This window comes from Phascolarctos cinereus, unplaced genomic scaffold (genome assembly GCF_003287225.1).
Source record: "Phascolarctos cinereus isolate Bilbo 61053 unplaced genomic scaffold, phaCin_HiC Scaffold_7;HRSCAF=346, whole genome shotgun sequence".
Taxonomy (NCBI): Eukaryota; Metazoa; Chordata; class Mammalia; order Diprotodontia; family Phascolarctidae; genus Phascolarctos; species Phascolarctos cinereus.
Window position 1 is genome coordinate 54343426 of NW_027556180.1, and position 26737 is coordinate 54370162.

At 39.2% G+C, this 26737-nt stretch overlaps 1 protein-coding gene across 2 annotated transcripts in view; it reads left to right on the forward strand.

Annotated features, from left to right (window-relative positions):
* The window catches only part of GK5 (glycerol kinase 5), a 58350-nt gene extending 40420 nt beyond the window's left edge, over positions 1 to 17930 (forward strand). For both annotated transcript variants that reach the window (XM_020970953.2, XM_020970954.2), the window contains 5 exons: positions 3402 to 3496; positions 7736 to 7839; positions 9099 to 9158; positions 11693 to 11826; positions 12583 to 17930. In XM_020970953.2, coding sequence (XP_020826612.1) covers positions 3402 to 3496; positions 7736 to 7839; positions 9099 to 9158; positions 11693 to 11826; positions 12583 to 12731 — 542 coding nt within the window. In that variant the 3' untranslated portion in view covers positions 12732 to 17930. The remainder of the gene's footprint in view (positions 1 to 3401; positions 3497 to 7735; positions 7840 to 9098; positions 9159 to 11692; positions 11827 to 12582) is intronic.
* Positions 17931 to 26737: the final 8807 nt, after the last annotated feature.

The following is a 26737-nucleotide window of genomic DNA, read 5'->3' on the forward strand; positions in this document are numbered from 1 at the left end:
GTCTCATGCTTCAGGCTTTTTTCACATGGCTGTTTTTAATTCTAGTTCCTCAGGGTCTCTGACCAAAAATGCTTCTCTCCACCCTTCAGCTATGACCCAGAAGTGGATATAGGCAATGGAGTTGCCGAACAGTGTCTGGTGCTATGGCCAGTACTAGCACAAGGGTACCCTGTAAACTCTTTCTGACCATTCACCAGGTCCCCACGTTGTCTTTGTCTTGAGAACTCCTGAAACTGCTGCTGCTTTTGTTGCCACCATGTAGTCCCACCACTGGTGTTTCATTCATGTGGGCTCCAGGCCAGCCTTCTCTGCTAGGTTTCTTTCTGACCTCCTCTGTTGTCTTGGGCTGGAAGGATGTCTCACTCTGACCTTTTGTTGGCTCTGCACTCCAAATTTTGATTTGAGGCATTATTTTAAAGTAATTTGGAGGGGAATGTGGGAAAGTTCAGCTTTTTCTACTCTACCATTACGGCTCCTGTTTGGAGGAGTTGCAGGGTGGGGGAGAGGACAGAGCTAAATGTACTTCTTCCTACTACTTTGCCATCTGTTGATAGCAAATTGTTGAATTTTTAGCGTTGAAATCATCTTAGAACATTTCACTAGGGACTTTCTTCCAAGCTGACACCCAATTACCATTCTGCCTGTGTTAGGCCATTGTCCTCTTCTCCCCCATTCCCCATTGCATCCATGGGACCTCCATGCCACTCCCAGACCATCTCAGCAGCACTCTGTTGTCCAGATTTTCTGCCATACCAGGCCAGCATAGGTATGCCTTTCCCCTTCACGCTTCTCTTTCTGTTTTGCCTTTCCCTGTTTTAAGACGTTCTGTAAGGACAGAGATTGCCTTTCTTTCTACTGCCATTTGTATTCCCAGTACTGAGCGCATTACCTGGCACATAGTAATTGCTTAATGAAAGATCTGTCTGCCCATTTGTCTCCATCCATGTCTGTTTGTCTATGTATTCATCCTTTTCATTCTGTGGATCCAGTCCTTCAAACAGTTCCACACCTACTTGTATTTTACCTTGGAAGCTTCTCACATAAACTGCCAACAGTTCTTTGTCATTCTCATTAGTCTTTCCTCTCCAGAGACATATGTAGTCCTCTAGACTTATATAGTACTACTTTAAGCATGGTTCCTCCAAAAAGGAAAGAGCTCTTGGGATAACTAAAGAGCCAGAGATTTCACTTGGAGAAGAGAGTCCCATTTCCCCATGGCACCTATGTAGTCTTGAAATGAAATGAGGAAATTACTTCCTAGGTTCCTCAGGAGTCACCCCCTGGATCCTGCCTTCATCTTTCCTTTCTTTAGGGCTTGGCCAGCGCACGTCTCATGGCAGACAAGGGGGAGGACCAGGTGTGCTCTTCACTGCGGTTGTGTCTCTTGCTACTTTTCTCTCAGCTGCAGCAAAGTCCATTCCCAGCTCCTGCTTCTCTTTTATTCCCATGGTACAGAGTCAGTGTTTACTGCTGGGACTGGATAAAATTCTGTTCCTAAATGGAGGAGACTTGGTCCAAGAGGGCCCTGGATTGTTCCACCATTAACACTCCATTACTGCTAGCTCACTTGTCTATAGCTTCTATCTTGGCCCCTAAATGTCTTACTGCTTTTATCAGCTGGCATCCCCAGGGCCACGGGGTTCACTTGTAGAAGTGCCTATTTCCCTTCCCAGGAATCTAGTCAGAGGCTATATGTCACTCTTTTGTCCTGTCTGTCTGTGCTCTTGTATTTCTGTTCTATCTTTTAAAACCCAAATCCTTAGGTGAAATCCAGGCGTAAGAATTAGCCATGAATCAATTCATGAATCAATTTTTTATAAATTTAACTAGCTACTTAAATTGTTTTTATTTAATTTCTAAAATTTAACAAAAATATCTTTTTTCACTTTCCCATCTCTCTGCACCTCCTCCTTCCATTAATCCAGAGCTTAAACACCCCAAAAAAGCCTACCAGTTCACACTGGTGAACACAAAGGAGGCTTTAATGTGAAACCATGAATCTTCATTTACATTGCTTGTTGTTTTAAAATGTAACAAATTCTACCTGTAACTTGTAGACTGCCCTGATTATACATGCTTCCTTCTGTTCTATGCATTTAAAAACTTTTTTTATCATTTTTTGTCAGACCTATGCTGACATGATAAGCTTACACTCCAAGCTTAAACACCTTTCTGGGCCACTAGTGAACTAAGTATTTCCTTTCTAATATCCAGGGCCAACAGGGACATTAGAATCAGAATCCCAGACTCAGATTGGAAGGGGCCTCAAGGCCTCTCTAGTTCTTTTTAAAATTAAATGGTGTGTAAGTGATCAGGAATGACTTTGTATAGAAAGTGATGTTTGACCTGAGTTTCAGGGGAAACAAAGGATTCTATGAGGCAGAGGTGAGGAGGGTGTGCATTCTAGGTATGGGCGAACCACCCCACAGTGGAACAGGGACAGGACACTGTGTGGTAGACAGCACAACCACTTTGACTGAATCATAGAGTAAGTGTATGAAGGAGAGAACAGGAGATAATGAGGCTGGAAAGTGAGTCAGTTCATGAAAAGCTTTAAATGCCAAACAGGAGAAGGCTGAGGGGCCTCTGGAGTTATCCAGAAGGGGAGTGATGTGGTCAGATCTGAGCTTTTGGACATTCCCTTTGTCACCTGTGGGGAAGATGGATTAAGAGAGGAGAGAGTCTCAATAGGGACACCAGGTTTTACTCTCTTCCTCTTTAAATTAGCTCTGTTTACTTACCTTTTTACTTTTAAAAAATTGTTTTGCGAGTGAAAAAAATTATCACATGATAGGCAGTCACGGATGGATTGAGATCTGCACTGTTGGAAGGAAAAGCCACATTAATGAAACCAGTATGTCATTTGAGCATTTATTTGTATCCTTGTATCCAGGGATGTGCTAGAGCCAGCTTATACAGGTAAATTTGCAGCGTGAGCATTTATACCACAGAAATTGTCAAATACTACAAATCAGAGCGTGATTCATTGGTTTGTTGATTGTTTAGACTTAAGAAAGTGATGGACAAAATGCAGATTAAACTTAAAAGTCTGTCCTGGTCCCATTTATATCAACCAGTAGAATGTAAGCCCCTTTAGGGCAAAGATTGCTTTCACTTCTGTCTTTGTATCCCTAGGGCATTGTGCATAGTAGGTGCTTAATAAATATTTCTTGAATTTAACTGGATTAAAATACCATCAACTTTAGAACAGAGTCCTCAATATTAGAGGCAAAGTGTACTCAATATCAAGAGGTGGCCATTGCAGGGCTTGAGCCGTCATGTTACTATGTGGTCATCCCATATGTATGTGGAGTTGTGGTGCTGATAAATCTCAGTGTTGTTCTATGTGATTATATTTTCATTTGTTTTTCTTCTTTTACATAACCCAAAACTTTTTGCAGATCTTTTCGTGGATGCTGATGAGACTGAAAAAATGGCTAAAAGTTTGCCAGATTCTGAAGGAGTGTGTTTTGTTCCATCTTTTAGTGGATTGCAGGTAAAAGAAAAAAATTCAGCCAGTCAATTTTGTCTGTACTCACCTACCACCTTATCTCTAGATTCTCTGGACATGGACAGGAGGACCGTGTACAGCACACTATAGGGGAATAGGGTCAGTCGAACTAATAGTGGATTCTAAAGCTGAGAAGCCATACCTAGTCCTCAAGAAACTCTCTAGGATTAAACAGAGATCCCTTCAGATGGGCCTTATTGGTCTCATGTACTGTCCTAATACTGAACAGACTTTTCAGAGTTAGGAATGTTTTCATTAAAAGTATAACCAAACCCAAAAGTTAGCAATGGACTGAAACAGAACTTTTTTTTAAACCTAGGACTAGGTTTGCCAAAGGTATTCATTTCCTTACCTTTGGGAAAGTACGGTGTACCTTTGAAGGTCTTCTCAGTGCTCTAACCCAGTGGGGTCCCACCCTCAAACCATACCTGAGGATCCCTGCAGTCAAGATTTATAAGCTATATGCAGAAATCATTTCACTCTCCTCTGAAAGAGCATGTCCTTTTTAGAGTGAAGTGTATCAGCTGCAAATTTCATCCAACTTAAGGGAAGAAGTGAAGAATAGTTATTTCATTAAAATTTCAAAAAAAGGGAGGTTAGATTTCATCCAGGAAATGTAAGAAATAATTAGCGCCTTAAGTCTCACCCTTTTTTTTTTTTTGGTGAGGCAATTGGGTTTAAGTGACTTGCCCACTTAACCAGTGGGTAGTTAAGCTAGTGAGTGTTGTGTCTGAGGCCAGATTTGAACTCAGTTCCTCCTGACTCTAGGGCTGGTGTTCTATCCACAAGGCCACTTAGCTGCCCGGAGTCTCACCCTTTTTGAGAAAGATGCTATGAAATGTTTAATGACTTCGTTTCAGGGATCATATCTTTGTCTTCTTTGACACACGCTATCGTAATAATCTGTGTTCCTTCACTATTAGACAGGAAGTAACAAACTCCTCCTGAAGTCCCAATGCAGAAGACTATCCTGTAGCAGTATGCCTTATTTTTATACAAGAAATGATCCCACCCAATCTAGTTGTGTTTGAAAGCTGGCAAATAGAAATCAAGGTCTTGAGAGGCTAGCGTCCAAATAACGCATCTCAAGTACAAGTATCATGCCAGTAAACCTTTTAAATAAAGTTGTTTAGAAAAGCAATTTTGTTGAAACTCAAAAAAAATTATAGACTTTAGTGATACATAAATGAAAAACTTATTTACTAAAGGAAAGCTATGTCTTGCTAAGTGCATGATTTCTTCAATAGGATGTTTTTTTTTAAATGACCATCTTAAATAAGAAAAACTTGTTTCTGCTTTGAACTCTAGAGCTATGATGATTATCTTAGGAGCATATTTGCTTTTTAATACTTTTGTATATCATCATATGTAGTTATCATTTATAACTATCATTTATAGTTCTCTGACTTCTTTCCCTTGTATCTGTTTATTTGAACCCAGTGAGAACTCTGTGAAGTCAACAGGGCAAATATGCTTACACTCATTTTTTTTTAAGGCAGTTGGGGTTAAGTGACTTGTCCAGGGTCACACGGTTAGTAAGGGTCAAGTGTATAGTCTGAGGCCATATTTGAACTCAGGTCCTCCTGACCTCAGGGCCAGTGCCATCTATCTGCCCCCTACACTCATTTTAAAGAGTAGAAAACTGGCACTCCACAGGGTTGTATGACTTTAGGAAGTAGTAGCATGAGGACAAGCAGCAATACCTTCTGACTCTTCCTCCACTTCCCAGGCCATGTTTTAAAAATTCATTCATTCATTCATTCATTCATTCATTTTTCATTTTCAACATTCACTTTTATAAGATCTTGAGTTATAAATTTTTCCCTTTCCCAAGATGGCATTTAATTTGATATAGGCTGTACATGTACAATCATATTAAATATATTTCCACGTTAGTCGTGTTGCAAAGAAGAATCAGAACCAAAAGGGAAAATCACAAGAAGAAAAAACAAACAGAAAAAGAGAGAAAATAGTCTGCTTCGATCTGCATTCAGACTCCAGAGTTCTTTTTCTGGATGTGGATAGCATTTTCCATCTTGAGTCTTGGAATTCTCTTAGATCATTGCATTGCTGAGAAGAGCTAAGTCTTATCAAAGTTAGTCATCGCACAATGTGGCTGTTACTGTGTACAACATTCTCCTGGTTCTGCTCACTTCAATCAACATCAGATCATACAAGTCTTTCCAGGTTTTTCTGAAGTGTGCTTGCTCATCATTTCTTATAGCACAATAGTGTTCCATTACATTCATATACCACAACTTGGTCAGCCATTCCCCAATTGATGGGCATCCTCTCTATTTCCAGTTCTTTGCCACCACAAAAAGAGCTGCTGTAAATATTTTTGTATGTGTGGGTCCTTTTCCCATTTGTATGATCTCTTTGGGATACAGCCCTAGAAGTGCAGTTGCTGGGTCAAAGGGTATGCACATTTTTGTAGCCCTTTGGGCATAGTTCCAAATTGCTGTCCAAAATGGTTGGATCATTTCACAACTCTGCCAACAATGTATTAGTGTTCCAATTTTCCCACATCTTCTCCAACATTTATCATTTTCCTTTTTTGTCGTGTTGGCCAATCTGATAGGTGTGATGTGGTACCTCAGAGTTGTTTTAATTTGCATTTCTCTAATCTATAGTGATTTGGAGCATTTTTTCATATGACTATAGGTAGCTTTAATTTCTTCATTTGAGAACTGCCTGTTCATATCCTTTGACCATTTATCAATTGAGGAATGATTGTATTCTTATAAATTGACTCGGTTCTCTATATATTTTAGAAATGAGGCCTTTATTAGAGACACTGGGTGTAAAAATTTTTCTCAGCTTTCTGCTTCCCTTCTAATCTTGGTTGCTTTGGCTTTGTGCAAAAACTTTTTTTTTTAAGTGAGGCACTTGGGGTTAAGTGACTTGCCCAGGGTCGCACCACTAGTAAGTGTCAAGTGTCTGGTCTGAGACCAGATTTGAACTCAGGTCCTCCTGATTCCAGGGCCAGTGCTGTATCCACTGCACCATCTTCTAGCTGCCCTTGCAAAAACTTTTTAATTCACACACATGCTTTCTTTGGAGCCTAACCACAACCTGAGGAGGGAGGGTATGTGGCTATTATTGTCTTCATCTTACCGAGGAGTTAACTGAGGCTCGGAGAAGCTGTGCATTGCCTGTGCTCATCCAGCTCCTAACTTTGTGAAAGCAGATTTGAACCTGTACCTTCTTGACTTCAAGTCTTACACTCAGTCTGCCTCATTTGGAACCTGTGTTCCAAATTTACCGAAGTGAGAAAGATTACCCTAAGATCGATCAGCTGTGAATGACTCAGCTATTCTCAGCAATGCAACGATCCAAAACAGCTCTGGAGGACTTAGGAAAAATGCCATCCATCCCCAGAGAAAACTGTTGGTGTCTGAATACAGATTGAAGCATACTTTTTTCTACTTTATTTTTCTTGAGGTTTTTTGGCCTGTGTTTTCTTTCACAACATGGCTATTATGGATATTTTTTGCATGACTACACATGTGTAGCCTTTGTCGAGTTGCTTGCCTTCTCAATGAGGGGGAGAGGGGAAGGAGGAAGGGAGAGAATTTGGAACTCAAGAGTTTTAAAAGCGAATGCTAAAAATTGGTTTTAGATGTACCTGGGGAAAATAAAATACTAAATATTGTTAAAAAATTAAGCATCTATCTATGTTAGCTATGATTTTTCACACTTAAGAGAAACATGAAACGAAGAATTTTACCTCTTAGAAATTTTTACACATTCAATATCTTCCTTCTTCCAAATGCACTAGTAAATTACTCCATAGAAGTAAATTATTCATAGCTTCTGGGTACAAAATCATTTTAGGCCATTAGCGTCCTATATATAATTCACTAGAAGAGAGCATTTAACTAACTTACCAGGAAAATATTTGAGGGAGTTTTTTCCCCTAAAGGAAAGTATTTCTTTTATATGGGTAGGATTTATTCCATCTCGTGTTTTACAGTGTTATTTTACCTAATGATATTCAGTGTGGTGTTTTGATTAGGGAGCGGGCCTCTGTCACATGTTGACTGTGTGACCTTGGACAAATCACTCAAGTTTTCAGTGTCCCATATCATAATTCAAATTGTCTGTAATTTTTTTCTTCTCATAGTATCTTCTTTGTCATGTATAGTTTTCTCTTTATTATTTGAAATCTTTCCCAAATATTTAAACATATAAATTAATAATATGTGCTTTTTTCTCTTGTAGGTTCCATTAAATGACCCCTGTGCATGTGCTTCTTTCATGGGTCTAAAATCTTCCACTACTAAGTATCACCTTGTACGAGCCATACTGGAGTCAATAGCTTTCAGGTATTGAATAAATCCCTATTCAGCCCACACTTTACATTTTGAAGAATCTCTGTAATTCCCAACTAGAAATCAAACAATATATTACCTGAGTACTTTTACTTTGAAAGAGGCAGCGTGGTATAGTGGGTAAGGGGCTGGCCTCAGGGTCTGGAGATCCTGGGTTCAAGACTTACTTTGGATACATCCTGGGCTATGTGACCCAAAGAACTCTCTAAGCCTGTATGTTGTAGAGAAGGTGCTGACCTGCTCCCTGTACTGATGTTCTAAAAAGCAGACAAACACTTCTACCTTAAGTTTATTCTGTGATTTCAGCTAAAGGGTTCTGTTAACATTTACATCTTGTCCTGTGTTTGTTCTTATTTTCAGCTGTTAATAGATAGCATTAGTATGAATGAAATCATAACTTAGAGCACTTGCAAATATTTTTTAAAAATCCCATTACTTATGGTATAGACTATTAAGGTCCAAGTTGGGATTCCTTTTTATGGAGAATAGCAGAGTTTTTCACTACAGAAACTCTAATTAATAATACTCTTTCAGTGTTTAAAATATAATTTAATTTTTAAGGGTTCAGATTTTCAAGAGACTTTTTAATGGGGGTTTAAATGTTAAGGATTTGCCCAGTAGGCGGTGTGCTGTAGTGTGGCAAATAGTCATTTCCAGGCAAATAAGACCTGGGTTCAAGTCTGCCCTCTGCTCCATCCTGGCTGTGTGACACTGAGTGAATCGCTTAACCTCTCAGTGTTCTAGGCAACTCTAAGACTGCAGAAAAGGTGCTGATCTGCATTGGTAGAAAGAGCTGCCTCACCAGGGATTTCCCTAAAATCAATGAAACCATAGGTCCAGTTTCTGTCTTTATGACTGTCATCTGATGAAGGTTTAAAAAATTAATAGGGGCCACTAAACCACACATAAGGATCCCAGTGGCAATATATTGTCTTAGAAAACTACATATTAACCTTATTGGTGTTCTATTGTATTTTTATCTATTTTGTCAAATATTTCCTAATGTATGGTGTAGTGGCCCTGTTTTTATTTGGGTTTGACACCACTTCTCTAGGCAGATTTCTGAGACTAAGTTGCAGAAAAGGTGCCAACCTGCATTGATAGAAGGAGTTTTCTGACCTGGGAGTTCCCTGTATCACAGGTCCCATCCCTATCCCTGTCCTATGAAAGAGTATCATCTGCATATAACTGTGTATTTTTTTTCATTTTGAGGGATCTACATATAATCATGATTTGCACTTCTTTTTAAATAGAAATAAACAACTGTATGAGATGATGCAAAAGGAGATTGCCATTCCTGTTACCACAGTTAGGTATGTAGACTTTACTTCCAACATGATAGAATCTTTCTTCTTTTAGAAATTTTTTTATTGATTTATTTTTAGTTTTCAATAATCACTTCCATAAGCTTTTGAGTTTTAAATTTTTCTCCCCCTCCCTTCCCACCTCCTTCCCCAAGACAGCACGCAATTTAATATAGGCTCTACATATACATTCCTATTAAACACATTTTCACATTGGTCGTGTTGTAAGGAAGAATTAGAACCAATAGGAGGAACCACAAGAAAAAGGCAACAAAACAAAACAGAAGAGAAAAAAAGAGCAAATAGTGTGCTTTGATCTACATTCAGACTCCATAGTTCTTTCTCTGGATGTGAATAGCATTTTCCATCATGAGACTTTTGGATATGAATTAGATCCTTGCATTACCAAGAAGGGATAAGTCTGTCAAAGTCAGTCATCCCATAATGGGGCTGTTACTGTGTACAGTGTTCTCCTGGTTCTGCTCATTTCACTCAATATTAGACCATACAAGTCTTTCCAGGTTTTTCTGAAGTCTGCCTGCTCATCATTTTGTATAGCACAATAGTATTCCATTACATTCATATACCACAACTTGTTCAGCCATTCCCCAATGGATGAGCATCTCCTCAATTTCCAATTCTTTGCCACCACAGAAGGAGCTGCTATAAGTGTTTTTATACATGTGGATCTTTTTCCCATTTTTATGATATCTTTGGGATACAGCCCTAGAAGTGCTATTGCTGGGTCAAAGTTATGCACATTTTTATAGCCCTTTGGGCATAGTTCCAAATTGCTCTCCAAAATGGCTGGATCATTTCACAACTCTACCAACAATTCATTAGTGTTCCAAATTTCTCACATCTTCTCCACCATTTTATCATTTTCCTTTTTTGTCATGTTGGCCAATCTGATAGGTGTGATATAGTACCTCAGAGTTGTTTTGATTTGCATTTCTCTAGTCAATAGTGATTTAGAGCATTTTTTTCATATGACTATAGATGGCTTCTATTTCTTCATCTGAAAACTGCCTGTTTGTATCCTTTGACCATTTATCAACTGGGGAATGACTAGTATTCTTATAAATTTGATTCAGTTCTCTATGTATTTTAGAAATGAGGTCCTTATCAGAGATACTAGTTGTAAAAATTCTTTCCCAGTTTTCTGCTTCCCTCCTAATCTTGGTTGCACTGGCTTTGTTTGTGCAAAAACTTTTCAATTTGATACAACCAAAATTACCCATTTTGCATTTCATAATGTTCTCTATCTCCTGTTTGGTCATAAATCCTTCTCTTCTCAAATCTTTCTTAACTAAGACTATAAAACTAAAACGAATAAAAATTCATCTTAACTTATCCAGTCTCACAAATTTCAACATCTGAAGTTCTTTTGATCTTCCTTAAATCTTGTTCCTTTGGATTAATGGAAGAATAGTTGCCATCATTTTCTAGAGATGACTCTAGCATGAGCTAGAGGAAGTGCTGATAGGTTTCAGAAGGCCTAAACCTAACTTCTCTTGCCCCGAACTCTAGACGGCAGGCATTAGGATCCTAGAGGAAAGCACAGCCTTGGATGGCTTCTGGATGGGATGGATGTTAAGGATCTTGGCATGATTAACGGTTTTGTTTGCTTCTCTCTTGAATGACAGCATCACTTCCTAAAGCCCTTTGTCAGAATGTCCAGATGGATCATAGTTACATTTGAGACCAGGGGACTTCATGTCTGAATTCTGAACTATTACAAAAATTCCTTATTTTCTCCTCACCATCTGTCTGTTTGAGCTGGTTATTGCAGCTTCTTCAGTAGCCAGCTATAAATGGGATAGCTGGGGGAAGATGGTACAGGGAACTTGTTCAGTGAATCACAAGCAGAGTCTTGATCTTTAGAGCTGGATGCCCAGTACAGGGCTGTCATTTTTCAGACAAAGAAAAGACCAAGTGAAGTGACTTATCCATGATCTCCCAGATATTAGTATTCTCTTTTTACCAAAGCTATACTTCCAAAGCCAAGTATAACAAAATTTTCTTTAAATTTCTCTAATTTCTTCAACTTCCTCTGCTAATAGAGATTTAGGTCCCCTCCCATATCTTAGTTGAGTGATTGGAAAAATCATTTCAATTGATGCCAACTTCTCCCTCCCTCTACCTTCCACTCCCATCCCATCCCTTCCACAGCTCCATAGGAGCCACAGACCTCAAGAGACCAGGGCCCTTTTGCATTCTAATGAGGAAGACCTTAGTGAGGAATGGTCTAGATCGGGGTGGGGAACCTGTGGCCTCAAGGCTACATGTGGCCCTCTAGGACCTCTAGGATCCTCTTAGTAAAAGGATTTGTTCTGTAGAACTTGGACTCAGTCAGAAGACCTCACCCAAGGACCTAGAAGGCTACATATGGCCCCAGGGTCGCAGGTTCCCACCCCTGGGTTAGATGATCTTAATAAACTCAAGACTACAGGAACTCCTTTGTGGTGTCACTTTGATTTAAAGGAACATTAAATGATGTGTTTATTACTGATATTTTACCTTGTACATCTTTCTTCCCATAGGGCAGATGGAGGGGTCTGCAAGAATAGTTTTATTATGCAGATGACTTCTGACCTGATTAATGAGAAGATAGACAGACCTGCCCAGATCGATATGTCTTGTTTAGGAGCTGCTTCTCTGGCTGGTCTTGCTGTTGGTATGTATGATTAGAGCTTTCTTTTAAAATATGTCCTGGGTGCAGGATTTCCCAGCATAAAGCACAGACTTGGACGGCTGTATGGGTTTGCATTTTGCTCCTGCTCACCCGTCACTTAAGTCAAGTCACTGCTTGTAGTTTGCACTTCTCTCCCATCTTCAGGACAAGCATAAATAGATACATACACACACACACATGTGGTATATGTATGTATACATACACATATATATTTGCCTAGTTATACATATATGTACATACATACATGTATATATAAATGTATATTTATAGAGTTATCTAGATATCCTTTTCCTCTGTCTTTGACCTCATAGGTTTTTATGCCCAGTAATGGTATCGCTGAGTCAAAGGATATTCACAATTTTAGAGACTTTTGAGGTAGAAGTAAGTGCTTTCCAGAACCACTGGACCAGTTCACAACTCCACCAGTCATGCTTTGATGTGCTTGTCCTCTCACTGTCCCTCCAGTAATGTCACAACTTACCAAGTCTGTGTCCTAAAACTTAGAGCGCTTGTGAGGGATGTTGCTGGAGGCAGTGGCCACTCTGAAGTCAGTATGGAGGTAAATGTTCCACCTCACAAACCTGTACTTCAGCCTTATGATCTTGACAGGCTCTTGAATTGTAAAAAAAATTGTCCAGGAGGTGCCTTCTCACATATTTCTAGTCTTTGTGTTCAATCTTATGGCTCCAGGCAGGATTTACTATCAGATTTGAGAATATTTTTTTTCCTTATTTCTAGGGTTTTGGACAAACAAAGAGGAATTAAAGAGACTGAGGGAAAGCGAAAGGATTTTTGAGCCACAGAGGAAATGGAAAGAATATGAAGCTAGTATGGAAAACTGGGTCAAGGCTGTAAAGCGCTCCATGAACTGGTACAGCAAGATGTAACGGGTGGGAGAAGACAAAACACTGTACTGCTTTTTCTGGGGAAACCTTTTTACCATAATTTTTATCCAAACCTTAAACTTGCTAAGACTACAGTACCTCATGAACACATCTTTCTTGGTTTCACGTTTCATAATAGCCTTCCAGGGAGAGTGTGTCTGCCATTTCCATTGTGCTTTGGCTGCTCCAAAATTATTCTGTCTTACCTTGGGTCCTCATCTTTAAAAATTATATATATAAAATTATATATATATATGTATATTGTAGATCAGTGCTATAACTGAACATTGTGATTTGTTACCAACAATTTTTGGTGAATACCATTCAGTGTTTCATTCAAAAATTATGTAATTTTTTTCCCTTGAATTCATTAGATTTATTTACAATCCATGTACTAAATAAAAAGATGACTGTGCCAAAATATTGTAGCAGTGCTGAAGCAGCATTAAGATGTTTTTAATTTAAAGGGGCAGCTAGGTGGCGCAGTGGATAGAGCACAGGTCCTCAAGTCAGGAAGACCTGAGTTCAAATGCGGCCTCCAACCAAATGCTTGACACTTACTAGCTGTGTGACCCTGGGCAAGTCACTTAACCCCAATTGCCTTAAAAAAAAAGATTTTTTTAAATTTAAAGCTAAATTGTTCAGTGCTCTGACCAGATGTGAGCTGTTTATCAATATTTGGTTTTTAGACTGGGTTTCTTTATTGATTAGTGTGTCGTCTTTATCTAACTGCCTTAATTTCTACTTTCTTATGATATAGGAGTATTGTTTCTCTGCAGATTTGCAAACAAACTTTTCATAATTGGTCATTTGTAGTGTTTGAAAAAATACTGGTTTTTTGATTGATAAAAATGACAGGGTTTGCTAAGGAACGAAAATTTCTTTCTCTCCTTCCATCATATTACTTGCTTACATAAACTTACCTGATTTACAGGTAAGTAGGGAAACAACGTTCTCACAGCCTTTGGCCGTCATCACAGAATTGATCGCAATCTCATTTTTGGGAGCATACAGCTTACCGTTACTGTTTTCTGCCTCTTGCTCACGATCTCACCAAGCATTTTGTTGTCTTACATTAATGTCCTGGCACATTTTGTTTTAAACATCTCTGGGCTGCTGGTGTTTAATGTGCAAAAACCAAAACAGTTCTTAGTAGGATCAAGATGATGATGCCTCTACTTTCTGAGCACTGTTTTGAACCTGTTCTTGTAAACTTCCTTTCTGGCATTTCATCCTTGCATGTCTGCCTTCTGATAACCTGCCTCTGTGGCCCAGAGGATGGCAAGAGCAAACCCACTGAGTGGCAGGTGCCCTGGATACCCTTCTCAGCCCCATCTTCTTCTACAAGGAGAGCAAAGAAAGCCTATTTTATTCTTTGATCCTCTGCTTGGTGAAGATTTTAGAGAGAAGACAGTAGAAGTGGAGCCTAGGCTGCCCCCACTCCCAGTCACTTGAGCCTCATTTTAGTTTTCACAGCATAGAATAACGTGTCATGTGCCTGTGGCTGACGTTTGGCCCTCATCATCAGCACCACCACCCTCATTTCCCCTTTGCCAGAACTTGCCCATTTAATAAGGGGGCTTTTGCTTGCTTGTTTTGCTGGTTGTGAGGTTGTTTCTTCTTTCAAACCATAGCACTTCAATTTAAAGGGAAAACTGGCAAGTCATAACGGAATTTAGGGAAGGTAATCAGGGTATCAGGGTATTTTAGTTTTGTGTCTCCTCCAAAAATGGACAACTCATGTCTTCGGAGAATACTGTATAAGACCAAAAAGCCAGACGGGCAGATTATTCCTACTCCCCAATCTCCAGCATGTTGAGCTCCAACAGCAGTTACAGATTTACACTGAGACTTTGAAGTCTTGTTATATAGAAATTTTTCAGTGTAATAGTCTCCCTGACTTCTCTAGTCCTTCCTTTCTTCTCTTGTTTCTGGTAGCCTTACACTGAAGCATCATCCTGAAGCTAACTTTCTGTGGGATCTGACGGGATTAAATCAGTCTCAGAGAGGCCCCTGTTTTCATTTCTCAGAGACTTAACATTTAGTGGGTGTGCTTTAGTCAGTAATGCTTTGGTCTTTGCACGCCAGATCCTAAACTGCAATGTCACTAATGCCTAAAATTTTAATTTTACTTCAACCTTGTCTATTAATTCCTCTCTGTCTGTCTGTGTCTCTCTGCTACTGCATTACCACAAATTAAAGGATAAACATTATTAGGTATAACTGAATTTCATGGGAATTGGGGACCTGCCCAAGTAATAGTGGCTTATATTTTTTCCTATTCGAGGCTAGAAACAAGTCTTAGTTGTGGTCTTTTGGCCCTTGGGGTGACAGTTTGATAGACAGGTGGTCAGATTTTGCTGAAATCGGAGAAGTTATCACATTTGTTCTTGCAGGTCATAGTAGAAAAATTTTGAATCATTTCATTGAATCAAGTGCCCTCTTTTCTCATAGACTGAACCCTCTTTCTTATACACCATTATCGCTTGGGCAATTGTTAAGAAGAAAGGTCCTAGTCATTCAAGGAAAACAGGCCTACTTTTAATGTAAGGAAGAGAACCTTGTGTTAGAATCATATCAATCAGCTCTTGTTCCTTTTCTTTTATATAGAAAAGCCACAGTATTGATGCAGTTCTGGGATATGCTTGGCAGTGTTAGGACAGGATGGAAATATGTTATCTGATTCCTGGCTTTTCTAGGATTTGTGTTTTTGAAACTTTCGTCCACACTCATTTACTAGATATTTAAAGATGCCTTCCTATCTCTGGGCAAAGACCACTTTTGATAAATCCTTTCTCTTTGTCCTTCATACAGCCCCCCTTTTGTAATCTCCTTGAGGGCAGGGATTATGTTCTTTTCCTCTCTGTATCACCCACAGTGCCTTGCACATAGTAGGTGCTTAGCTAATGGAGTGAAATTTCATCTCTATGTTGGACTTTTAACATGTATGTTTCCCTTTCTCTTTTTATCCATAAAACTGCTAGTAGATAGCAAGTGATGTTTGTTTACAGTTAATATATTGGATTAAGAGAGACAATTGTAAATAGTTGTATGAGCCAAGCATCTGGAATCCCCATTTTTTAATTGTTAAGGCCCTATCTGAAAATCTCACTTTTTATGAAGGAAAGTGGTTTATTCAAAGTTTTATCTTTTTAAATAATAAAATCCTCCATGTTAGTAAATGTCTGCAGGCACATATTTAGACGGTTTGGGGGGATATTTCTAAGGAAAGACAACAGTTTTTCCACAGGTTTTATATTTATTACAGACTAATACCAAATGAAGGGATTCTAGAAATGTCAAGCGTAATTGTGCTTCAGGACAGGGGCTGTAAGAAGAGGTTCCCTACCTGCCCCAGTATCAACCTTATTTAATTAAAAGTAACAAGTGGTAAGGAGCCCCTCCCCCCAGAGCCTAGCAAGAAACTCAATATTCTTGATATTATGAGAGGAAAAAGAAGGTACCTAAAGATCTTTAGACCTTACAGTGATTTTTAAAACATCTCAGACTGTGTAGAGGAGACCTGGGTCTACTCTGGGTCCAAATTCACTCACCAGTCAGGAACAACAGTGGATTCTGAACACCTCTGGGAATTTTCATTGATGTCCTCAAAGAGAATGAAAAGCCCCAGGATCCACTCCTGCACCTTTAGTACCAACTGGAGCCCAGAATGAACGCCAGGAATAGCCCCAAGCATGTACCTCCCCAGTCACATACCCATAGGGATGTAGAGGAGGTCTCCAGGGGTACAGGCAGCACATCAGCATAGCCCATTGTTGTGAGTAAGTGTGGCAGAAGTGTTCTTGGAAGCAGGGAAAGAACTACATGGCAAAGAACAGAAATGGGAAACTCGGCGGAAACCTCTGATTTCCCCATGCCATGCCATTTCCCTCCTTAATCACACAGCTGGTGTGCTGAGTCTAGCAGCTCTGTGTACCCTTTGGGGATACTTTGGGGTAGAGAAATGATAAGTACCTCATAGTTGTGTCTTTTAATTTTTACCTTTTCCATTTAATGACTCTGAAGCGGGGCTTGAAATAATGTAACTGATCAGGATATCATTAGGTAACTTGCAAGTGTGTACTGACATCTTCAGCATGACTGGAGGATACAAGGGAGGGGCGGAAAGGGGCAGTTCTGTGTTCATTAGTGTCATGTTGATCTGTGATTAGCCATATGACAATATCATTGTTTAAAAATGTGTTAAGCATTACATAGAGTTCTTTATACAGCTGTCTTAATATTTCTAAAAACTTATTTTGAAATACTAGGACTTGATTTGATTCAAAGTGATTTAGTAGGAAATTTATTTGATAATTTCATATTTATGCAAGGTGGTATAATATAGATTTCAGTTGGGATATATGAGCCTGTTCTCTATCACTCTATTCTTCTTTCAAAAGTTTAGCTTCATTAATACTAAATTGTCATTAAGATTGTCATAAATAGCTGTACATGAACATCTGTACATTAAATCTAGGAGGTTTAGGTGTTTTGGTGGAAATTTTGTCTTAGATTTATATGGGTTCCCATTCACCTCCTATTCTCATAAGGGCTAGCTTAGGGGTAAGAAAGGCAGGTAAGCATTTTATGTTCCAGAAAAATCCTTTCCCTTTGGCTCATAGTATTTATTTTGTGATAAGTTATTATAATTGTTAGAGTTAAGGCTAAAACTCTCCAGGGAACACAGGCTCAGGCAAACAAATGTCTTGTCCAGGTCCTGCTCCTATCCACCCACTCTCTAGGCTCATTCATTTTTTGAGATCCTTCCTAAACTATGAAACTTCGGCCTGGTTTTTTACACATCAAGCTACTCCCAGCTATCCATGACCTTAAAAGGAGAACTGTGAAAATGACTAAATGGGCTGAGAGGTATGATGGAAAACTTAGCAAAAACTCTATTATTAACCGAGCCTAGAAAAGAATGACCCTGAGAGGCGGCAAAGTTACAGGCGAGCTGCTGGATGATCCCTTTTGGACCTGTTCAGCCTTAATCTATATTCTACCTCCTTGTATAAGGGAACTTGTGAAAAAATAGGAATATCATTTGTGGGAAAATGAATGTACTGTATTCTTTAATATTTAGAAAAACATAACTGGATGACATTTTGCAAATAATAATGACAGTACCAGCTTAGTTTTTTAAAATCATCATCTCTAAAAATTGTACTTATGTAAAAAAAATAAAAATTATTAAGGATTTGCAGTGGTGCAAGGTTGGTCTGTTTGCTAATGTGTGACGAGAGCTCTTTCTTGGTGGTTTGGGGGGAGGAGTCTTATTGGCCAGGAAGGGAGGAGCCTGGGAATAGGGTCTTGAACCTGATGATCAGGGTTCTAGCCCCCCACTTTTTCTGTCGGAGACATGAAGGTGCAAGAATGAGATGCCTTATAAGACAAGGTGGCTTGACTGTCAGGTCAGTGTACTGCTGGGCTAGGGCCTTACTGGGCTTGGCTCCTGCTGTCACTGGCTCTCGGACTTGGATGGCTTTGATGGGTCTCCAGTTCTCGCTCACCACTTGTGTTTTCAATCTTGGGATAAGAATAAGTGCAGAAACAGGCTTCCTGCATTCACAGAGACGTGGTGGTCAGGTGGGGGAGGAGTTCCCCCAGTGAGCTGCCCCCCCCTCCAGTTCTTGCCTTGCTCACTACCACAGAAAAGGGCAAAAGACAATCCACATTTGGATCATTTTGTGTACATACTGTGCCAGGTCAGCCTCTACTGAGTCACATTAGTTCTTGGAGCTCCTTAGCCAGCCAGAAGATTTTTCATCATTACACCATCCATCACTCATGGCCAGAAACTGACTCCCCAAAGGTCTACATGTTGAATTGTCAGCAGGCAGAGAAAATGTACATGTTCTATATAACCCACAAGGGAGAGCAAGTCTGAACATGCTCTAAGAACTGAGCCCCAGTACATTCTTTCTCCCCCATCCCGCCCCACCCCATCTCTATTAAAAATTTGCTCTCAGCGACTCTGCTGAGGTGTGTTTTGGATTCACTGTCCAGGTCCACGTTCTATTAATTTCAGTCCCAGGAAGATCTAAGTATTGTCTGTCCTTTGACTTGCTTCACTAGTGCCACACTGGAAAGGGTCTCAAAACACTCACTATGGCATAGATCTTATAAAAATCTACACGTGCAGGAAAAAATTGCTCCCAAATATGTCCCCTTCACGGTCTAGGGAAATTTTCTCTAGGTTCCTATACCAAAAGGCACACAAAATTTCCTCAGTGGATCCGTGCCACTGCAAAGACAATTCAAATTCCAGATTCACTTAATAATAGTACAATTGGGCACAGTTCAGAATGAAGGGAAGTAGAGTCTGGTAATCCCTGAATATGTGGTAGACTTTCAGATGAGATTAAGCATTTGGGCTTGATTACTTGGGATTTTAAGGCCAGGAAGCAAACTTTATTATCTAATGGACCTACAGTACATAAAAATCTTACAGTAAGGCAAACAGTCTAGTTCTTTTTAGAAGAAAAACATAAGCATTATGAGCTAGGCACCATGTTTAGGAATGCAAAATCCATACTTCTCAGCTGCAGTTTTTGTGCTGGGTGCAGTAATAAGACAGATATTGGTACAGAAACATAAGCAAAAATTATTACAAAGAAATCAACCTGATCTGATTTGAAAGGAGACAAAACAGAAAATAGACTAATTGCAGTCTAAAAATGCCATTTTTTCCCCAGTAGATCCTAAAACCTGGGTCACTCAATAAGGGAAGTGCCAAGTGGAATATCTTTTTGATGGGTCCTTACAAATGCAAAGGACCCGGGTGGAGCACAGGAGTTAGCTAAGCTGAGTCCAAGGGGGCTGGTGACTGTTTGCTTGTCCTCAAGGTTTGAGGACATTGCTCTGAGGTGGTATGTCTCCTCAATAGGGGAAATGCTCCCCTAGACCCTCTCCTAGATTCCATCACGCCCATCTCAGTTTCCTGAGGAACTAGAGAAGTAAAAAAGGTACCCAAAGGACAAACATATATCAAGAATGCAATGCATAATTTTATTCCCACACAACATGGGGAATAATGGGCAATAAAGAGTCATAGAATGATTACAATGGATCTAACATTCCAGCCCCCTTGGAACATTTGCAAATGCTTTCTTTGCAAGGGCTGCTATTTTACTATGTTATGTATTTCTCTACTTCCTATAGCCCAATTGATGCAAAGTGGGTTCTTTCTTTCTAGTCTTTACTGTCTATGGACAACTCTTTCCCTGTTGGCTGCTCTAATCAGTCAGTGAGTCAATAAACATTTGTTAACCAGCACTATTTTGTGCCAGGCACAGTATTAAGTGCTGGGGATGCCAAAAAAAGGTAAAAGTCAGTTGCTGGTCTTGAGGAGATCAAAATCTAACAGAGGAAAAACCAAGCAACTACATACAAACAAGCTATGTGTAGTGTAGCAAGGGCTGTCCCGTATAGATAGCAAGGGGGTGTCATAGTGTGGCTTTAAGGGAGGCAGAATGGATATCTCTAGCCTCTTCTTTCACAATTCTTCTCCAAGGGAAACGATTTCCCACCAGAAAGGGAAGCAGGAGCTTAACCATTCTGCTCTCCTCAGAGAGAGGAGGTTCAAGGCTTGAATTATATCTATATGCTCCCTTAAAATTATTAATCTAGAGGGTGTGATTTTCAGGTTCAAGCAAAATTTCTGATCTCTATTTAATGGGGAAAGGAGGACTCCAAGCTTTATATTCAGGTCTTGATTTCCTTCCCACCACATACCAGTTCCATAATGAGCACCCATAGCAATTTACAAGAAACCCCTTGATTTGAGTTGATAGCAAAAGCAGAAAATCAAAATATACATAAGAGAATACATATCAGATAATACAGAATGGAGGAGCTTGCACCATGGGGAGTGAGGTAGACTTGGCTCATCTCTCTCCCTCTGTAAGTGGGGGGTGGAGGGGGAGAAGAAGAAGAGAGCTAGAGAGTGAGAGGCAGGAGGAGAGGGAGAGGGAAGAGAGGGAAAGGGAGAGAGAGAGAGGGAGAAAGACAGAGACAGAGACAAAGAGAGAGTGCCCAAGATCTTGTCCAAGGGGAAGTTCCCTGAGGTCTCTGGTGTAGATGCTGAGTATAGGGACATGGTGTAGACTTACCAGCTCTTCTCATGTCAGCTTCTTCCCAGAGCCTCTTTTAGCAACCTGAAGTGGAGATTGGCATCATTCATCTTCTCCCTTGAAGTTGGAAGCCAGAAAGGGACACTTGACGTGGAAGAATCTGAAGATAACCTGAAAAGACTCAAAGAGTCTGGAACTATTTCCTATTATTACCAACTCCACCTTGCCTCTCATGCAGGCCAGGGCATTGATCTCCACCAAGGAGGGGATCATCCCATAGCAATGGGCTATGGGACTTTGGTTATATAGAATAAATTGAAAAAAATCAACAGACGATTTCACTAAAATTAAGAGGGATTAGGAAAGTTCTGTAGAAGGTAGGATTTTAGTTGAGATCTGAAGGAAGCCAGGAGGTGGAAATGAGGAGAGCGGAGGCATTCCAGAAATGGAGAGACTGCCAGTGAAAATACCCAGAACCAAGAAATGATGTGTCCTATTCCAGGAACAACAAAGAGGGTGGAGGAGGGTATAAAGTATAAGAAGGCTGGAAAGGTAGGCGTAGTGTTCCAAGTTATGAAGGTCTTTGAAGCCAAACATAGGATTTAATATTTGATCCTGAATGTGATAGGGAGCCATCGGAGTTTATTGAGTAGAGAGGTGACATAGTTAGGACCTACGATTATATCATTTTGACAGCTGTGTTTTGGAGGAGAGACTTGAGTGGTTGTTGGAAGATAGGCACATTAGCACATTTTGGGAGCTGTAAATTAGTATTACTATTTTAAAAATCAATTTGCAATTATGCAAATAAAGTGACTAAAATTTTCATAGCCTTTGACTCAGAGTCCACTACTAGGCGTATATCTCAAGGAGACCACTGATAGTAAGAAAGTTTGATATGTACCAGATTGTTTGTAGCAGCACTCTGTGATAACAAGGAATTGGAAACAAAGTAAACTCCCATTGATGGGGAAACTGCTAAACAAATTATGTATGAACAAATTTAAAAAAAAACACAAAACAACAAATGATGCATGAATGTAATAGAATATTACTGAAATGTAAAAAATTGTGAATATGATAAATGCAGAGAAGCATGGAAAGAACTATATAAACTGATGCAGGGTGAAGTAAGTAAGACAAAAAACAATATACCTAATGACTACAACAATGTCAATGAAAAAAACTACAAAAAATCCAAAAGTGAATGTTGCAAAATTGTAAAGAACAAATATGGCACAAAAGAGGAGATATGAGAATAAACTTTCACCTTATCTCTTTACAGAGGTGGGAGGTCCACCAGTGTTGTACAATACACGTACATTCTCAGATATTTTCAATGTATTGATCAATTATGTTGATTTTTTTCCTCTTTTTATGTCTTTAAAAAATACTGTTTGTTATGTGGGATAGCTCTGTGGGCAGGAAAGGGAGAGGGATCCTGGAAGAAATTTTGAGGATGCAAACCCCACCCCCAAATATATTAATAAAATTTATTTAAAATAAATGTTTGCTGACTTACTCAGCAAATATTTAATTTGCATCTTTTATGTGCACAAGTGTGCTCATATTATATCAAAGGTAACTTTAATAAAAACAACAACCAATGCTAACTAATGGTCCTATAATGCTGGATTAATATGCTTAAAACAGGATTTACTATAGTAAATAATCTAGTAGAATTAGTGCTTCCTCTTGTCTGAATCTCCATAAAAGCAGAAGTAGCCATGCAGTCTTGTCACTGAATGAGGATACAAGTAGGTGGCTCAGTGGCGAGAGTGCGGGACCTGGAATCAAGAAGACCCTAGTTCAAATCCACCCTCAGACACTTACAAACTGTGTCACCCTGGGCAAGTCACTTAAACTCTGCCTTAATGCACTGGAGAAGGAGATGCAAACCACTCCAGGATCTTTGCCAACAGTATGAGTCCACGAGGTCATGAAGATTCAGACATGACCGAACAATGACCACAGCGATTTGTCATTGAGTAATATTGCAGTCTTGTCATTCAGTAACAGTCTAAAATGTGTCAACAAATATTGGTGTGCTGAATGCTTGCCTTGGCAATGTATTAGGTACTGTAGGGTCACATCATGAAGCATATGCTTTCTTATAAAAATTATGGATTTATTTTGCTTTTATGTTATCTTCATTTCTAAATATGAAGATTTCTAAATATGCTCCTTCCCATTTTCCTACCCAGAGAGCCATCCCTTGTAATAAAAAACATATGCTTTCTAAAAAGTTTTGTATTTTTGAGATAAAAGAAAGGATTTGGAGTCAGAAGACATAATCTATTTGTTAGCACTGTGGTCTTGGGCAAGTCATTTTTTTTCCCATTTAACAATATTTATGTATTTATGTTTTAACATTATTTTTTTAAAATTTGAGTTCCAAATTCTCTCCCTCCTCCCTCTAGTCCCTCCCCCACCCATTGAGAAGATAAGCAATATTATATCGATTATACATGTGAAATCATGCAAAACATATTTCCCTGCTAGCCATGTTGCAAAAAAAAAAAAAGCAAGAAAGTAAAGTGAAAAAATTATACTTCAGTCTGCACTCAGAGTTCATCAGTTCTCTCTTTGGTGGTAGTATTTTTCATCATGAGTCATTTGGAATTGTGGATCATTGTATTGATTAGAGTAGCTAAGTTGTTGTTGTTTTGGCTAGGCAATGGGGTTAAGTGACTTGCCCAGGGTCACACAGCTAAAGTGTTATGTGTCTGAGGCCAGATTTGAACTTAGGTCCTCCTGAATCCAAGGCCAGTGCTCTATCCACTGCGCCACTTAGCTGCCCCATTAAGTTGTTCACAGTTGATCATTGTTACAATATTGCTGTTGCTGTGTACAATGTTCTCATTCTGCTCATTTCACTTTGCATCGGTTCATGTGAGTCTTCTCAGGTTTTTCTAAAACAATCCTGCCCATCATTTCTTATAGCAATATAGCATTCCATCACAATTATATATAACTTTTTCAGCCATTTCTCAATTGACAGGCATCTTGGAAAAGTCATTTAAATTGCTTTAGCTTGATTCTTCATTTGAAAAATGGTGATAATAGTCCACTATTACCCATCTCACAGAATTATCAAGGATCAAATGAGATAATGTCATATACTTTATAAAACTTTAAAGAATTATAGAAATATAAGGTTTCAGAGAAAACTTACATATATAAATAGAGAGCAGTATGAGCCAGCATATAATAAAGTTTCAGATTAAGTATTATCATGTTTGTATCTTGGTAGTAATTTTGATACTCATTTTGTGGCATTCTTACTTTGCCCCACCCTCAGATCTCCTCTGATGTTGCTCTTAAGAAGGGTGAGGTTTTGGAGTGGCAGAGGCAGAGCCAAGATGGCCGAGAAAAGGCAGCACCTTGCCTGAACTCTCTTCTGAACCCCTCCGAATACCTTTAAATAATGCCATAAAATAATTCCTAAAATGGCAGAATCCACAAAAGGATGGGATGAAATTCTTTTCTAGCCAAAGGTAACTTAGGTCAGTAGGAAATGTCTGTCACATCTGCCTGAGAGTGGAGCAGAGTCCAGCGCAGGCCATGGCAACACAGACTGGGAGCCACTGAATCAACAGCAGCAGTGGCTGCTTCCAGAGCTTTCAATCCAAAGATGGTAAAAGGGTTGAACAACTGATCAAAGATTACAGGGGTCTCATGCAGCCAACATTAGAAGGAAGGTAGAAAATTGGGAAAGAATTTTTACAACCAGTCTCTCTGATAAGGGCCTCATTTCTAGAATATATAGAGAATTATGTCAAATTTATAAGAATACAAGTCATTCACTGATTGATAAATGGTCAAAGGATATGAACAGGCAGTTCTCAGATGAAGAAATTAAAGCCATCTATAGTCATGTGGAAAAAATGCTCTAAATTACTATTGATTAGAAAAATGTAAATCAAAACAACTCTGAGGTACCACATTATACCTATCAGATTGGCCAACATGACAAAACAGGAAAATGATAAATGTTGGAAAAGATGTGGGAAAATTGGAACACTAATGCACTGTTGGTGGGAGTTGTGAAATGATCCAACCATTTTGGAGAGCAATTTGGAACCATGCCCAAAGGGCTATAAAAATGTGCATACCCTTTGACCCAGCAATAGCACTTCTAGGGCTGTATCCCAAAGATATCATAAAAATGGGGAAAGGGTCCACATGTACAAAAATATATATAGCAGCTCTTTTTGTGGTGGCAAAGAATTGGAAATTGAGGGGATGCCCATCAATTGGGGAATGGCTGACCAAGTTGTGGTATATGAATGTAATGGAATACTATTGTGCTATAAGAAATGATGAGCAGGCAGACTTCAGAAAAACCTGGAAAGACTTATATGGTCTGATGCTCAGTGAAGTGAGCAGAACCAGAAGAACGCTGTACACAGTAACAGCCATGTTGTATGATGACTAATATTGACAGACTTAACCCCTCTCAGCAATACAAGGATCTAAGACATCTCCAAAGGCCTCATGATGGAAAACTCTATCCACATGCAAAGAAAGAACTAAGGAGTTTGAATGCAAATTGAAAATTTTTTTCTTCTGTTGTGTTTTGTTTCCTCTTTCTAGTGGTTCCTCCTATTGGTTCTAATTCTTACTTACAACATCACTAATGTAAAAATATGTTTAATAGGAATATATACGTACAGCATGTATCAGATTGCGTACCATCTTGGGGAGGGAGGTGGGAAGAGAGGGGGACAAAAATTCAAAACTCAAAAGCTTATGGAAGTGATTGTTGATAATTTGAAATAAATTAATTTAAAAAAAGATTACAGGGGCCTCTTTGCTGGCTCTGGGGGCACGACTCTGTTGCTTTGCCCTTACTCAGATCTGGGTCACAGTTCTGGGTGGCAGCCCCAGGGCAAGGAGGAGCACCAGCATAGCAGAGCTTGTGGTCACAGTGGAGGGGAACTCTCCTCACAGTTCCAGGGCAGAAAAGAGTGCTTGTGGTCACTCATAGACCAGACTACAGGCCAGGAGAGTAGTAAACACACCTCTCCTTAGATCATACCACTTTGAAAGAACTGAAAACTTATAGATCCCTAGAAGTATCTCTGAAAATAGCTGTACAAAATCCCTGAAGCTTGGGACAGTGTGCCTCCCACCCTGAAAGCAGATCTCCACTTTAACAAAGACTTAAAAATAGACTGGAAAATGAGCAAACAACAGAAAAAAAATTCTGACCACAGAAAGTTACTATGATGCAAAGAAGATCAAAACACACACTCAGAAGAAGATAACACAGTCAAAACTCCAACATCCAAAGCCTCCAAAAAATATTAATTGGTCTTAGGCCATGGAAGAGCTCAAAAAGGATTTTGAAAATCAGGTATGAGAGGTAGAAGAAAAATTGAAAAGAGAAATGAGATTGATGCAAGAAAATCATGTAAAAAAGAGTTAATTGCTTGGTAAAGGAGACCCCCCAAAAAACTGAAGAAAATAACACCTTAAAAAACAGACTAGGCCAAACGTAAAAGAGATACAAAAAGCCAATGAGAAGAATGCCTTGAAAAGCAGAATTGGCCAAATGGAAAAAGAGGCACAAAAATTCACTGAAGAAAAACACTCCTTAAAAAGTAGAATTGAGCAAATGGAAGCTAGTAACTTTAAGGGAAATCAAGAAACAAGAAAACAAAACCAAAAGAATGAAAAAATAGAAGACAACATAAAATATCTCATTGGAAAAACAACTAATCTGGAAAATAGATCCAGGAGAAATAATTTAAAAATTATTGTACTACCTAAAAGCCATGATCAAAAAAAGAGCCTAGACATCATTTTTAAAGAAATTATCAAGGAAAGCTGCCTTCATATTCTAGAACCATAGGGTAAAATAGAAACTGAAAGAATCCACCTATTACCTCCTGAAAGAGACCCCAAAATGAAAACTCTCAGGAATATTAT